Raw genomic sequence first — 14,027 nt, 5'->3', positions numbered from 1 at the left:
ATATTGTTGTGTTAAATATTAAATGCTGATGTTAAATGCAATCATGAACTGAACACACCATAGTATTAGCCACATTTAATACATTTACAAATATTAAAATATATATTTATTTCATTTTAATATACATTTATCTTTAAACCATAGATATATATACACTAGATATCGCATAGGTACCTTGAGCATGCATCAATAGCGCCGCCATATTTGTACAGTGCTCCCAGGACAAGTGTCATTCAACTGCACTAGTCAAGACAGTGATATTATGAAAAGATGCTGGACTTTAACGCTGTCTATGGTTGTAGTAATGAGCAAACAAAGAAAACAAAGCACAAAGGCAGAACATTTCATCGGTAAGGTTTAGTTTTTTTTACGTTTTTGTATGTCATGAACTATTGTGCTCAACAGGTAACGATGATAATACAGTCATGTACTGAATTCACCATAAAGTAGCACCAACTCACACAAAACAATCGGCTTATGCTAGTTTTGTTGAATAAAATCAGCACAAAATGCAAAAGAAATGTCAACGAGATGCTGCGGTGCCAGAAACTTGTATGATTGTTGGCTAAGACAACGGGCCGTTCATGAAGGAGACTCATTCATAAACGAATCGCTCCCTCCGTCAGAATGAGAAGTGAAAGCAGGAGAGGAGGTGTGTTTCAGGACACGGATTAGATCAAATTTAACAGGGAGGGTGGATAGTACATTTCCATACACACAAACACAAGCTTTTTGTCAGGAATGGCCGTGCAATCACTTATTCATCAATGTAGAAAAGTGATGAAAAAAATTATACGTTTCATAATTATAAAAAAAATGTGCATACTGACCTCCGGGAAAACTCCTGATCATGGATATATGTGTATATATGTAATTCTCTGGCTCTGGATGGCCACAGTCCTCCACTGCAGCTTGGTACCGCATTCATCTCAAAGGAGCGCTACCCTGTACTAAAATGGCGGCTCTATTGACACATTCCTTCTAATAGACAACAACAGGGAAGGCGACATCTAATGTATATATCTATGTCTTTAGACTTTTAAAAACGGTGACTATCTTGTTGACAGGATTTGACAGCAATTTAGCATTTTACAAAGAAAAAAATACTGTATTTGCATACTTTTTTTAAAAGTAGCAATATTCCATTCTGAACATAGCCACTAGTAAGCATCTGATGAACTTGCAATGCCCTCTGAGAGATGTAGGCACAAGGGTAGTGCATGTACAGACACCTGATAGAGAGTGAGGCTGTTTGTGTTTTCCAGGTGGCCTATAAGCATTATTACCAAGATTTGAGGAGCCCCATACTGATCTCGCCTGCTCTACAGCGCCTTTCTGAGGCAGAAGGAGATTGTCAGCTCTCATGTAAGTGCATCTCCATTGAAAGACCCTCAAAAGCATGCAGAAGTTGTAGCCTAATGTGCAGATACATGAAAAAAAAGTCACCCTGTTTGGACATTTTGTAACAGAACATACATTTCAAAGGCTGCAGTTGTATAATCTAAAAACTTTCTTGAGCCTCTTTATTTCAGCAACTTTCACCGCTGTGCATAGAGTATAATTTATTCTGTGCTGATATGATAATGTGCGCATAAAAATCAATGCACTGTCGCTATTTTCTGGGCAGACATGTTTTCTTTCCATGAAAATGGAGATGCAGTAGCATGTGGTCAGCACTAATAATGTAACGGTATTTTCTATGGAAAACAAGTAAGCTGAATTTGAATTGAAATTTAATTTAAAAGGCAGCATGCCATTAATTGATGACTAAATAGTGTTAAAGAGCAATAAAATCAGTCATACGCCCGGAGATGGAGCAGTCCAAAGCATTTTTAGCATTTGGATTACACTGAAACTGATAAAGTTAATGCGATGCATTTTCATCAGGCACACAAAAATAAAATTGCAGATTTCTACATAATGTACTTAATCTTATGTAAATAATATTATTTTTTTAAATGCATTTAATCTAGAATGATTGGAATAGGTCAAATCTGTTCATTTAAAACCAACCCAGCAGATAGACAACGTCATAAGACATTAATACTAGGTTAGATTTAGGTCGCTAGCATCTGAGGACAATGTTATTTTGGCGTCCAATAACGACATGAAATAACGTTGATATTTGGTTGATTTTAGGTTGCATTTAAAAGTGACCATAACATCGAGACAACATCTTAAACCTACGTCATATGAACGTCAAATACTGACATTTATTCGTCAGGTATGGCAACCTAAATCCAACGTCTGTTAGACATCAAACTGGTAACGTCCACACAACGACAAGCTTTAACATCATTAGATGTTGATATTTGGTTGTTCTTAGGTTGCCTTAGAAAGTAACCAAAAAGAAACATCTGTTTGGACATTGACGTTGACCTGACGTAAGTTGTGGCGACAACAAGCTTTTTATTTTCAAACAAAATGCAACGTCCCTTGACGTTGGGGTACAACGTCAATCTGAAGTTTACGTCCTGTGCCTGCTGGAAATTACTTAGTTAATAACTGATGCTTAGCAACTATCAATATACAACTGGATATAATAATAGCATTAAATGACAAGCATATGTATTCTAACAGAATCAGTCTACTGTTACAAGTCTTGTTTCAGTTATAAATGTTATTTTGACATCCAATAATGACATGAAATGACATTGATATTTGGTTGATTTTAGATCGTGTTTAAAAGTGACCATAACGTCAAGACAACATCTTAAACCTACGTCATATGAACGTCAAATACTGACATTTATTCGTCAGGTATGGCAACCTAAATCCAACGTCTGTTAGACATCAAACTGGTAACGTCCACACACCGACAAGCTTTAACATCATTAGATGTTGATATTTGGTTGTTCTTAGGTTGCCTTAGAAAGTAACCAAAAAGAAACATCTGTCTGGAAAGTGACGTTGACCTGACGTTGGGTTGTGGCGACAACAAGATTTTCATTTCCAAACAAAAGGCAACGTCCCACGACATTGGGGTACAATGTTAATCTGATGTTTACATCCTGTGCCTGCTGGGAATTACTTAGGTAATAACTGATGCTTAGCAACTATCAATATACAACTGGATATAATAATAGCATTAAATGACAAACATATGTATTCTAACAGAATCAGTCTACTGTTACAAGTCTTGTTTCAGTTATGTATGTTTGACAAATATGCATCCCATTAACCTTATTAATTCGAACTGTAATCGAAGTAGATGGGCATTTCATATGCAATCTTTTTTTTTTTTTTTCTTGTTATAGCAAGCGATGTACAATATATCTGTGGCATTTTATGTATCAGGTGATATTTAATTTTATTTTTGATACTTCATAGTTGAATTTTTTTGTGCAGCTCATTTTTTCCGTATCTTAACATTTAGTTTTTAGCATTTTTATCCAATGCAACACTTTAACTTTGTTTAAAAAACTTGGATAATTATATAACAGTGTTAGACATTATTATTTTTAAACTGTACATTATAATATCGTGATGCCTAAATTTATTGTAGCATTTAAAAAAAAAATTTTTTACTGTTTTATTTCTATTTACATTTATTATTACAAAATAGTTTAGAATTTTTAACGTTGTCGATTTATAGCATAATCAACTATAACATAAAACAATAATAATAATGATAAAAATTATCGTCCAGAAGTTTTACATCAGTGCATCCTCATATAAAGGTTGCCGTCTACAAAATGTATCTGTTTCTGAAAATACAAAGTAAATTGATGCAACGGCAAGGACAACTACCAAAAAAAAGTGCAGACGGACTGTAAGAATACGTCCTTCATGTCTGCTGCAAATGGGGGGAGCTGCGACATACAAATTTGTGTTCAGCTACTATATTTGCATAATTTCTTTAGCAAAGCATTGCGTGAAAATGGACACCATCAGAGGGCGCTGTTCATTTGTAGCAAATTAACCGTAACTTCTTCTCAGGCTCAATTGTAGGGGATCCTGTGCTTTGGAGCGTCTGTGTATAATATGATCGTTAGTTATTTTCTGTCAGGTTTGATGATCTAGCGGAGCGTACTTTGCATGGTTACACATTCACAGGGATGAACACAATATGACAAAAGGCCACTGGAAAATCTCATCTGTCCACTTACACACGCACACAGGTGTAGTGTCAGGAAAAGTGAGGGCTTGATTATTATTAGATACAGAAATGACTCAAATTACTAAGGTAACTGTTGATTTTCAATGACGAGGAAAATATCTGCCAGCCTTTCACTGTCAAGTAAAGAGACGTGTCAATTTCTGGTGTTCATCGAGTCACCTTAGTGTATCTAACTTGTGGTTTGATTTCTGAGGCCACAGAAACAGCAGCGATTGGTTAGGCTTCTTGCATCTCCACCTAAAATCCTCCAATAGCAGGGCAGCAGCAGCCACAGACTGCACACACACACACACACACACACACACACACACACACACACACACACACACTTTACTGACAGACATTCAGGTCTTGCTGCTCTGCGTGACGGGCACTTGAACTCCTTTCTGTCCTGAAGCTGTGAATAGCGACAGAGAGAAGATTATTTAGCACATGATAAAAAATTTCAAGGCAAACAGTCACATCTGCTTGAGGAAGCTATACAAGAATGTTTGTAGACGTTTGCATGTCGCTAATATGATTTAACACAGTGTTTCTCAACCACGTTCCTGGAGGACCACCAGCACTGCATGTTTTGGATTCTCCTTCATCTGTCACACCCATTAGCAGAGACCGTCTTTCAGTCTCTGCTAATGAGCTGATGATCTGAATCAGGTGTATTTGTTTAAAGAGTAGGGACATTGAGCAGAGTTGGTGATCACGGATCATAAAGATGTCTGTACAGTCTTGTATGTTTCCAGACAAACTCTCTTCAGAGTGTTATATATTTATCCCAAATCAAACATGGCACCGCGCACTGTTCGCTCGAGTCTCAAAAAAAAAAAATGCGTTCCGCCGGCCAAAATCATGTCACGTGCACCCAAGCAAACCTCCGCAAACTCTGCGTTGATGTAACATTCGCCGCGCACATTGAAGCGTACTATTGGACGCGTCGATTATAAACCAGGCCGACTAATCACAGAGCTTGCGCTATGCGTCGTTGCGACATGTAGTTAAATTTTTTTTGAGAGGTGCGCTTTTTTCATGCAGCTAGGCAATGACTGAATCAGCTGGGTATTGTGTGCGAGTGTTGCTGTTGATATTGGTATTTTATAATATTGTGAAATTCAAGACTTGTGACTCATACAGCTCTGGATAACTCAAAACACCGACCACTAGCCTCTCCTCCATCTTTAAAAGTCTCTGTAGTTGCCTTGACAACACAAACACTGCTGTCACCTCAATGGAAACCCCGGCTCAGCTTTCATGTAATTGGAGAATGAAACATGCGACTGACATAAAACTCTTTTTTACTGAGAGTTGAGTTTGAGTTGCCGTTGTTTTTTGAGAGGTGCGCGTCAGCAACAACCATGACGAGGGCTATGTGACCGCGAGAAGGCTGCGTTGAACCAAACGCGCGCACTTGATGCAGAAGTGGCCAATCCCCCCGAATCTGTTTTTCCGTTCTTAAAACGCGAGGCGCTCCACACTGCCTTTTTTGTTTACAAGAAAAAAGAAGCACAGTGCACTTTTTTTCATGTAGTTAGACAATGACTGAATGAGCTGGGTATTGTGTGCGAGTGTTGCTGTTGATATTGGTATTTAAAAATGTTGTGAAATTCAAGATTTGTGATTCATACAGCTCTGGATAACTCAAGAGAGCGACCACTAATCTTTCCTCCATCTTCAAAAGTCTTAGTAATTGTCTTGACAACACAAACACTGCTGTCACCTCAACGAAACCCCGCCTCTGCTTAAATGTAATTGGAGAATGAAACAGACGCGACTGACGTAACGTGCTTTTTTTACTCAGAGTTGACTTTTTTAACTGTGAGCGCCGACGGCAAAAACACGAGGCACAGCAAGCAGTACACAAAACGCTCGCAGCCGTTCGGTAACCATTCAAAAAAAGGTTCCTCAATGCAAAAAGCGTGTTCGGTGTGATTTGCCTTAAATGTCCATGGTTACTGCTAGGCTTAAGGCCGATTTATACTTCTGCGTCAAATGCCGGCGTATGCTACGGCGCTGACGCATAGCCCTTTGCCGTGGCCGTCGCTGACGTGCACCTCTCAAAAAATGTAACTACACGTCGCAACGACACGTAGCGCAAGCTCTATGATTGGTCGGCTTGGTAGCGCAGACGAGTCTGGGCGGGACCGAGAGCCGCGTGAATGGTGCAAGCCTGATGGATCGATTGTTTACAAGTGTGGAGTCCCGTGAAGGAGCTCCGGATGGTAAGTTTTGTTTTGTGTTAACCTTATTATTTTTCACTTTAATTTTTTCCCTCTCAAAAATCCAAAACAAATTTACATTCAAATATATCTTTAAGATTGTTTTTGTAAGTTTTAAGTTTAATACACATTTCAAAATTTTTTTCAATCATAAGTGTTGAAAAAAAGCACCGGTTCATGTTCTCTCCTTTGTCTAAATAAACCAATAAATAAAAGTGTTAATTTAATTATCTAAAACATTACACCAAATATTTGGGCTATATTGTACCATAAAAATAGTCTAAACTCAAGCTGAAAACCTGCAATGAAGATAGCCCACATGGCTTAAGTACAAAACTCACCCAGTCTGTACTTCTCCTTCGCTTCAGCTCGCTCTTTTGCATCAAAGTACCAAACGGTGATGGCATAACTGTGGAAAGACAAAGACAGATTCAAACAGTCTGACTAGCATTCATTGATTCAATGCAGTGAAAAGCTCAGGCGTTGTGATGTAAAGTCACATGCTTTTGCTCTGCACAGAAAGGGTTAAGTCAACACCAACAGCACTAGAGCGTCTGGTTTGTTTATTCCTGCCTCTCTCCTGCCGGCACGAGCACACAAACTGAAGCGACGAGCATTCAGGAAACACGTACTTCCTGAGCCCCACCTCGGCCCCCAGCCGCGATCAGACCCGATACACACCTACCATCATCCTAAAACATCAACGGCAACAAGCTCCTCTGATTGTTCCACTACACCAAAAATACAGTTTTAATTCGCTGCATCAAACTCACTTCGTCTTCCTGAGGAAAGCCAACCGCAGGTGTGGCGTTTGTGCAGAAGATCAGATCAAACCACTGTGTTTGTAGTGCTGGAGAACAATGGTGGATGGGGTCAGATGAGTGTGTGTGTGTGTGTGTGTGTGTGCAGGGCTGCAGTTTTACACCTACATGGCATTCTACAACCCGAATTAACCTTGACTTGTAATAAAAAGGTCAGTTTTACTGATATTTTAAGAGACTTACTGACATGCAAACACTGTCATGAGTGTTTTCTGGGGTCATTTTCTGTTTATGATTTCTTTAAACATGTTTTTGCCAACACAGGCGCATTAAAAATACCTGCTTCGCCCTACATTTTTGTAAAAAAGCAAAAATGTTCTTGAATATATGCTTAAATTGCAGTTTTTATATTTAATTAAAGCAACCACTATGACATTTGATGCTTGATTCTCCAAAAGAAATCAAAAGTAATTTCAATTTAAATATGTAATCGTATAGGAGATATTTATAAAATGAACAAGTGTTGTTATTAACTAAAACTGAAAACCAATTATTATGTACTAAAACATAAAGCCAAGCAGAAACAGAACTAAATAGAAATAAAACAAAAAAAATGTAGTCAGCACCAATAGCCTAGTGGTTAAGTGAGCTAATATATATTGTAGCACCATGGTGATCATGGTGACCTGAGTTGGATTCCTGGCACAAGGTCCTATCCTTTCCATCTCTTTGCTCCCAGTGCTTTCCTATCCTGTCACAATAAAATGGTAAAAAAAACACCCTAAAAAATAATAATAATAAAGAACTAAACAAATTTTTTTTAATGTCAAACTAAAATTAAAACTGATAAAATGTATATATATTTATATTAATACTTAATATATATTAATACTTAAATATTTTTGAATGCATTTTTTTTAATGACTTCAGCTCAATGTGAGTGACTGTAGTTTTAAAAATGATTTACTCACCGGGTGGCAAAAGCTGGCATCACTTCATGTGGGTTTCGCCGATCAGACCAGAAAATGAGCAGACGGTCAAAAACAGGCTCGATGTTGGCGACAACATTACGACCCTCAGGGTAGATCTGCAATAAACCTCCATGAACCTAATCAAACAGTTAAAGACAAAATTATTATTATTATCATTTTTATTAGCCCTATTATTATTATTATTATTATTATTATTATTTTTATTATTATTATTATTATTATTATTATTGTTGTTGTTACTGTAATTAATGTTGCTGTTATTACTATTATTATTATAATTATTATTATTACTATTATTATTATTATTATTGTTGTTACTGTAATTAATGTTGCTGTTATTACTATTATTATTATTATTATTATTATTATTACTATTATTATTATTGTGGTTGTTGTTGTTATTACAATTATTATTATTATTATTTTATTATTATTATTATTATTATTATTACTAGCCCTATTACTTATTATTATTTTTAAATATTTAAGTGATATTTATCAGAGCAAGGACACTTTTAATATTTTTTGTAATATTTGTTTCTATGGAGACAGTTTTTATTTATTTTATTAATTTATGTTTATTTAATAATTGTTAAGGTAAGCATTATTAGGTCCATTACACTTTTTTTTTTTCGTTGATTGGATAAAGTACAAACCACTGTTGTCCAATAAATTGCTCAATTAACCAAACTTGGTTAGTTACCCAATTAACCTTAAGTTAAACCTTTAAATGTCACTTTAAGCTGAATACTATTATCTTGCAAAATAACTAGTAAAATATTATTTACGGTGTGATTTGATATGTATAGTATAGTATTGTAAAAATAGAAGTATAGTAACTAAAAAGTTAAAGCATGAAATAAAAAAGAATAACTTTTAAACTTTTAAAATTAAAGTTTAAAATTTAAATCCAATTGTTTGGTAAAAGAAGTAAGTCTCTTATGTAATATATCAACTAAAAGACAGAAAATGTGACTTTATAAACTGTAGATAAATCATATTAACATGTATTATTCAATAATATTACAGAAATTAATAAAAAACTGAATACATAAGTATATATTTACAGTACACACATTTACATACCTACATAAATAGACTCATTGATGGGCTAAAATATGCAGAAATCAGGGATTTCGTGTGGGCCAACTCATGATGACTGTCCAATTCCCAGTAAGAGTAAACAAAGGATCACTGCATACCTTCACATCCCAGTTCTTGTTCAGATAGTAGATGCAGGTTATGCAGCGCCCGTCACCATTAGGATTGTCCACATGTCGCACGTATCCTGTGCCACTGCCTGGGTAACACGCCACCATGGCCTGGTTGAGTACAAGAGAGAGGGTTTAAGAAACAAGCCATTTAGTAATGATGAAATGAGGACATTTTGTGGCATTGTTCGCTGAGATCCTAATATGTAAATCCGCATTGTGTTCTGATCATAGGTGGACAAAATGAAAAACAGAGGTCAGTGCGTTTTGCAAAGTATCATGCTCCGATTATTTAAATAGGCACTGGGAGGAGGTGAGGGACAGATGTGGTCTTGCATCTGGACTGCACATGGTAATATGCCAAACATAACAGAACCACATACACACATTATTACAGGTACATGTTGTAGCTGTAGCAGACGGACATACACACAGAAAGACAGACCAGAGTCCTGATCTCAACCTGATTGTAACCTCAACCACCAGGCCACGAAACAGTGCCAGTCGGTGGATCAATTGATACCAGGCCAGACAAGAAATCATTAATTATTTAAGTGTTATTTAGAGTCTGAACGATCTATTATTTTGAAAAATAACAATATCCTCTAACTTGAGCGCCTAAATTAAACCCACAAGCAGCAAAATGAGTGAGAAACAGGAGTCTTTGGAAAGTTTCTATGCTAAGGGGAAAAGACCCAGCAAAAAACCCGCAAATTGCCAAGGAATGGATCCTCATGGTTCAACAAATCAGGTGACTTGAGCATGTCTGTGATAGAGGATCGACTGCTGGAGATTGCAAATGATGGCAGCCTTTCATGGCATCCGTTTGCATATCGCGTCTTTTCTAAAGAGCGCACGTTCGTTATTTCCAATGGAGGTAAGCGGTTTGCATGTGCACGTGGCGTGATGCACTCGCTCCTTCCAGACGCATCCAGTTAAATGAATGCTGCAAGCCCACCGCAAATAGAATAGACACATTTCGATTGACTAATTATCTCAGACAAACACAGAACATCCACTCGCCTAGCAACCTACGAACCCCCCCACACAAACACCACTTAATCCACGGTAAAATTGTCAAGCGTTGACCCGTCCGTGGTGATAAAAATGTTGGGGAAGACTGACCTAGCTGATATGTTATGTGCTTATGTACGAGTATGACGAAAAGTCAACTGACCTCTCTAATGGAGTAGGTAGGTAGGTAGGTAGGTCATTAATATTCGCAGAAATGTACACAGCGGCCTTATGAGAATTATGAGAAATCGCACATATGAGAAAAAACGCCCCAGTAACGTATTTGAGATTATCACAAATGTACAAGGAGCCCTCTAGTAGTTTTGTGAAAACAAAAATGGCAAGAACACCTGGTCAAGGGTACATATTTCTTGGTTCTCAAAAATGTAGCCCTAGGCACATACATCTAATGAGCCTGGGTTGGTTTATTTTGGAAAACACTGTTCTATTAACATGGTTTAGCCTACAAGACAATTAAATCTCAGTGCTTATGGCCTTGTGTATAGTGCGCCATATAGTGATTTTAATGCATCAGGTGTCTAAAAGATTCCCAATTCTTTCCCCCATCTCAATCTCCAACTTCGCTCATGTCTATATATACTCTCCTATCATAATAAAGACAAAAATACACCTTGAAAACAAAGATATAAAAGCATAAAGAACTAATATTTGAGTTTTCTGTCCCTTTTCAGATTTACAGTCTGCATAGGTGTCAGAATGATGAAGCTTTTCTGTGGCACTTGCCAAAGGTCAAACACGCACATGCTTTAAAATAGCACTCACTTTACGTTATTTCTGCAGAGCGGTTGCACTGGCTGATCGCCCACACACCAACATTATCACTGCTGTTTATGAGGTTTTATGAACACAGCTCTGTCTCTCACCCACATCTGCCCCAATACTTGAACATCTGAGGCATTGAATGACATGGCAACACACAGGCAAAGCAGAATATACAAGCTTATTTGTTAAAGAATTTGAAAACCTAAAATAACACAATTTTTATGTATAGATCGATTACTTAAATATATATTCAAAGGGCACCCATTTTACCACTTTTTCAAGATTAAGGACAATTTGTTAGTGTCTCCAGAGTGTGTTGTAAAGTTTCAGCTCTAATCAGAATATTTATTATACCTTTCAGAATACTGACATTTTCTCCTCTGAACACAATGTAGCTGTTTTTGTTGCTTGTGTCTTTAATGCTAGTTCTCCCCATCCAATGTTCCCGTCATAGTGTGCCTTAATCTCCACTTCGGCTGCGTCAGATAACAGCACAGTGACAGACATGAAGGAAGCAGATCTCACGTAACGTTAGTGAGAAATACTACAATAAGAATTTCCTAATGATTATTTGATGTATTTGTTGTGGAGTTAATTCAAGCCTTTCTGCAATGATAAGTCACACACAATGGCATTACAAAGTTCGTGCACATGATTTTTGCGCTGTAAATTTGACAGGATACATGTTAATATCCACTGCTGTATGGGTATGCTATTATAGGGATTTTTTAAAAGGGCCATATCCCCCAGCCCTACATTAAATCCTAAATATATTTAATTTTCTTGTCGGCTTAGTCCCTTTATTAATCTGGGGTCGCCACAGCGGAATGAACCGCCAACTCATCCAGCACATTTTTACGCAGCGGATGCCCTTCCAGCCGCAACCCATCTCTGGGAAACATCCACACACACATTCACATACACTCATACACTACGGACAATTTAGCTTACTCAATTCACCTGTACTGCATGTCTTTGGACTGCGGGGGAAACCGGAGCACCCGGAGGAAACCCACGCAAACGCAGGGAGAACATGCAAATTCCTCACAGAAATGCCAACTGAGCCGAGGATCAAACCAGCGACCTTCTTGCTGTGAGGCGACAGCATGACCTACTGCGCCACTGCATATATTTGTAAGATGTTATTATACATATATACAGCATCTGTATGAATGTACACATTTATTTGCCATAAATACTTTGAATAAATACACTAACAGTAAATGTATTTTATTTCTACCACAGATTTGCAGTTTAAATAAAATGCTGTTATTTTAAACACTTTATCCAAATGTCCAAAAATTGTATTTTAATTGCATTTAATATACATTAGAACAGAAACCAGTTCATTTCAATTGGTATTAATTATTTTGGAACATTTCAGTTTAAATGAAAGACTCTTTTAGATCTCTTTCAGAAACATTACAGAATTTCTGTCTCATTTATAACTTTTTCAGTTATATTTCCTTAGCTTTGTTTAAATTAATGCTCAACTTAGTTTCAGAGGCAATATGCTGTAAAAGGGCAATTCACATGTTCTGGCATGTCGAGCACTGTGCCACTCATATGGGCATTGCCAGTTCCAATTTGGCTCAAACAATTTCCAGATTCAAACACCAATATAAAGCCTGATACAAGTCCAACAAACCAGCATCAGCATCTGGCCTGCCTTCAGTAGAGCTGAGTTTTGGCACAGGTACGAGGCATTCCTGCACATGAATGATGGTAACCGGGTCTGTTTTGGTAGGCGGGAGAGCGTGATCAGGGTGAACTGTTAGCTGTCGTGCTCTCTGATATGCTCAGCCCTTTATCAAGCCTCACAGAGAAACTGTTATCTGAGTTGTTATCACTGAAGCACAGTATAGCGGTAAGCATAAAGTGAGTCACATGGGTTAAACAGCAGCCCAGCGCTCGCTCACAGCCAGCATTACCTCCGCCTATATGCTTGTTTGACGTCAACAGGAATGATTGTGCACTATTTTCTTAAAGGGATAGTGAATGAAAAGTTTGTCTTTGTTTATTCTCCCTCAAGCCATGTTTCAAGGGTGACTTGGTAACCCAACAGCTACTATTGATTTGTATCATATTGATTAAATTTGAACAATTTAATAGTAGTGGATAACTATGCCAAAATTGAAAATGCTCACTAATATTTTCATTATGTTTCATATTAATGTTGCAGTGTTTTTAATGATTGTGCTAATTTCACTATATTGTATAGTTCTTAAGTGCTTGCAATTTTAGCCAGTGGCTCTGACTTTTACTTGTTGATTTTGTTTGTAATTTTTTTTTTGTTTTGTTTTTTTTAAATGTATGTAGGGCTGTCAAATGGTTAAAAAAAATGTACGTAATTAAACCACACTGTTTTTGTCATTTATCATGATTAATCATGAAACGCCTTATTTATTACAGAAATAAAAACACAGGCATTTAAGTGCCATTTGAATTTCAAAACAATCAATGCCAATAACAAACAAAAATATTGTCATGTTGGATTCTAAGTGGACTACAAACACACACACACAGACAACACGCACAGTCAGCGGACCTGGTGAGCGAGGGATCCCTTCAGATTCATCAACGCGCACGATCACGTTCATCAGATTTTTGATTACCTTAAAGGATCACGCGAGTCCCGAAAGGCAGAGGTTTTTCTTTCCGTTCGCCATGCGTTCAAAATTCCATTAAAACAACCTGAATGAAAATATGCTGAATGAGAGTGAACTGCTGAACTGCAGTTAGTCTAAAGATTAAAAATGAAACACTCGAAACTGCATGAAACTCTGGAAAAAACGCATGATAGCCAAACTTTTACAACCCTTCACACACCCTGTACAATAGTTTGACTACATAATCATGTGTATATATATAAGAAAATCAAACAGAGTTTCAAAAACCCTTTTTTAGGAGAAACTATTTTCTTCCCCCATTCATTG

General features: G+C 37.1%; 1 protein-coding gene across 3 annotated transcripts in view; it reads right to left on the bottom strand.

Moving 5' to 3' along the window:
• Positions 1-60: 60 nt before the first annotated feature.
• egln2 (egl-9 family hypoxia-inducible factor 2) overlaps positions 61-14,027 on the bottom strand; it is a 51,626-nt gene continuing 37,659 nt past the window's right edge. The window contains exons 3-6 of one of the 3 annotated variants that reach the window (XM_682924.10): positions 9,286-9,405; positions 8,063-8,199; positions 6,672-6,739; positions 61-4,517 (exon numbers count right to left, since the gene is read on the bottom strand). In XM_682924.10, coding sequence (XP_688016.5) covers positions 4,465-4,517; positions 6,672-6,739; positions 8,063-8,199; positions 9,286-9,405 — 378 coding nt within the window. In that variant the 3' untranslated portion in view covers positions 61-4,464. Of the gene's footprint in view, positions 5,084-6,241; positions 6,740-8,062; positions 8,200-9,285; positions 9,406-14,027 lie in introns of all 3 variants that reach the window. The other 2 variants (XR_012390609.1, XR_012390610.1) reach the window with 2 other exon arrangements.

Source organism: Danio rerio, chromosome 15 (genome assembly GCF_049306965.1).
Source record: "Danio rerio strain Tuebingen ecotype United States chromosome 15, GRCz12tu, whole genome shotgun sequence".
NCBI lineage: Eukaryota > Metazoa > Chordata > Actinopteri > Cypriniformes > Danionidae > Danio > Danio rerio.
The sequence above is the reverse complement of the archived record's forward strand: the minus strand, read 5'-3'. Positions and strand labels throughout refer to the sequence as shown.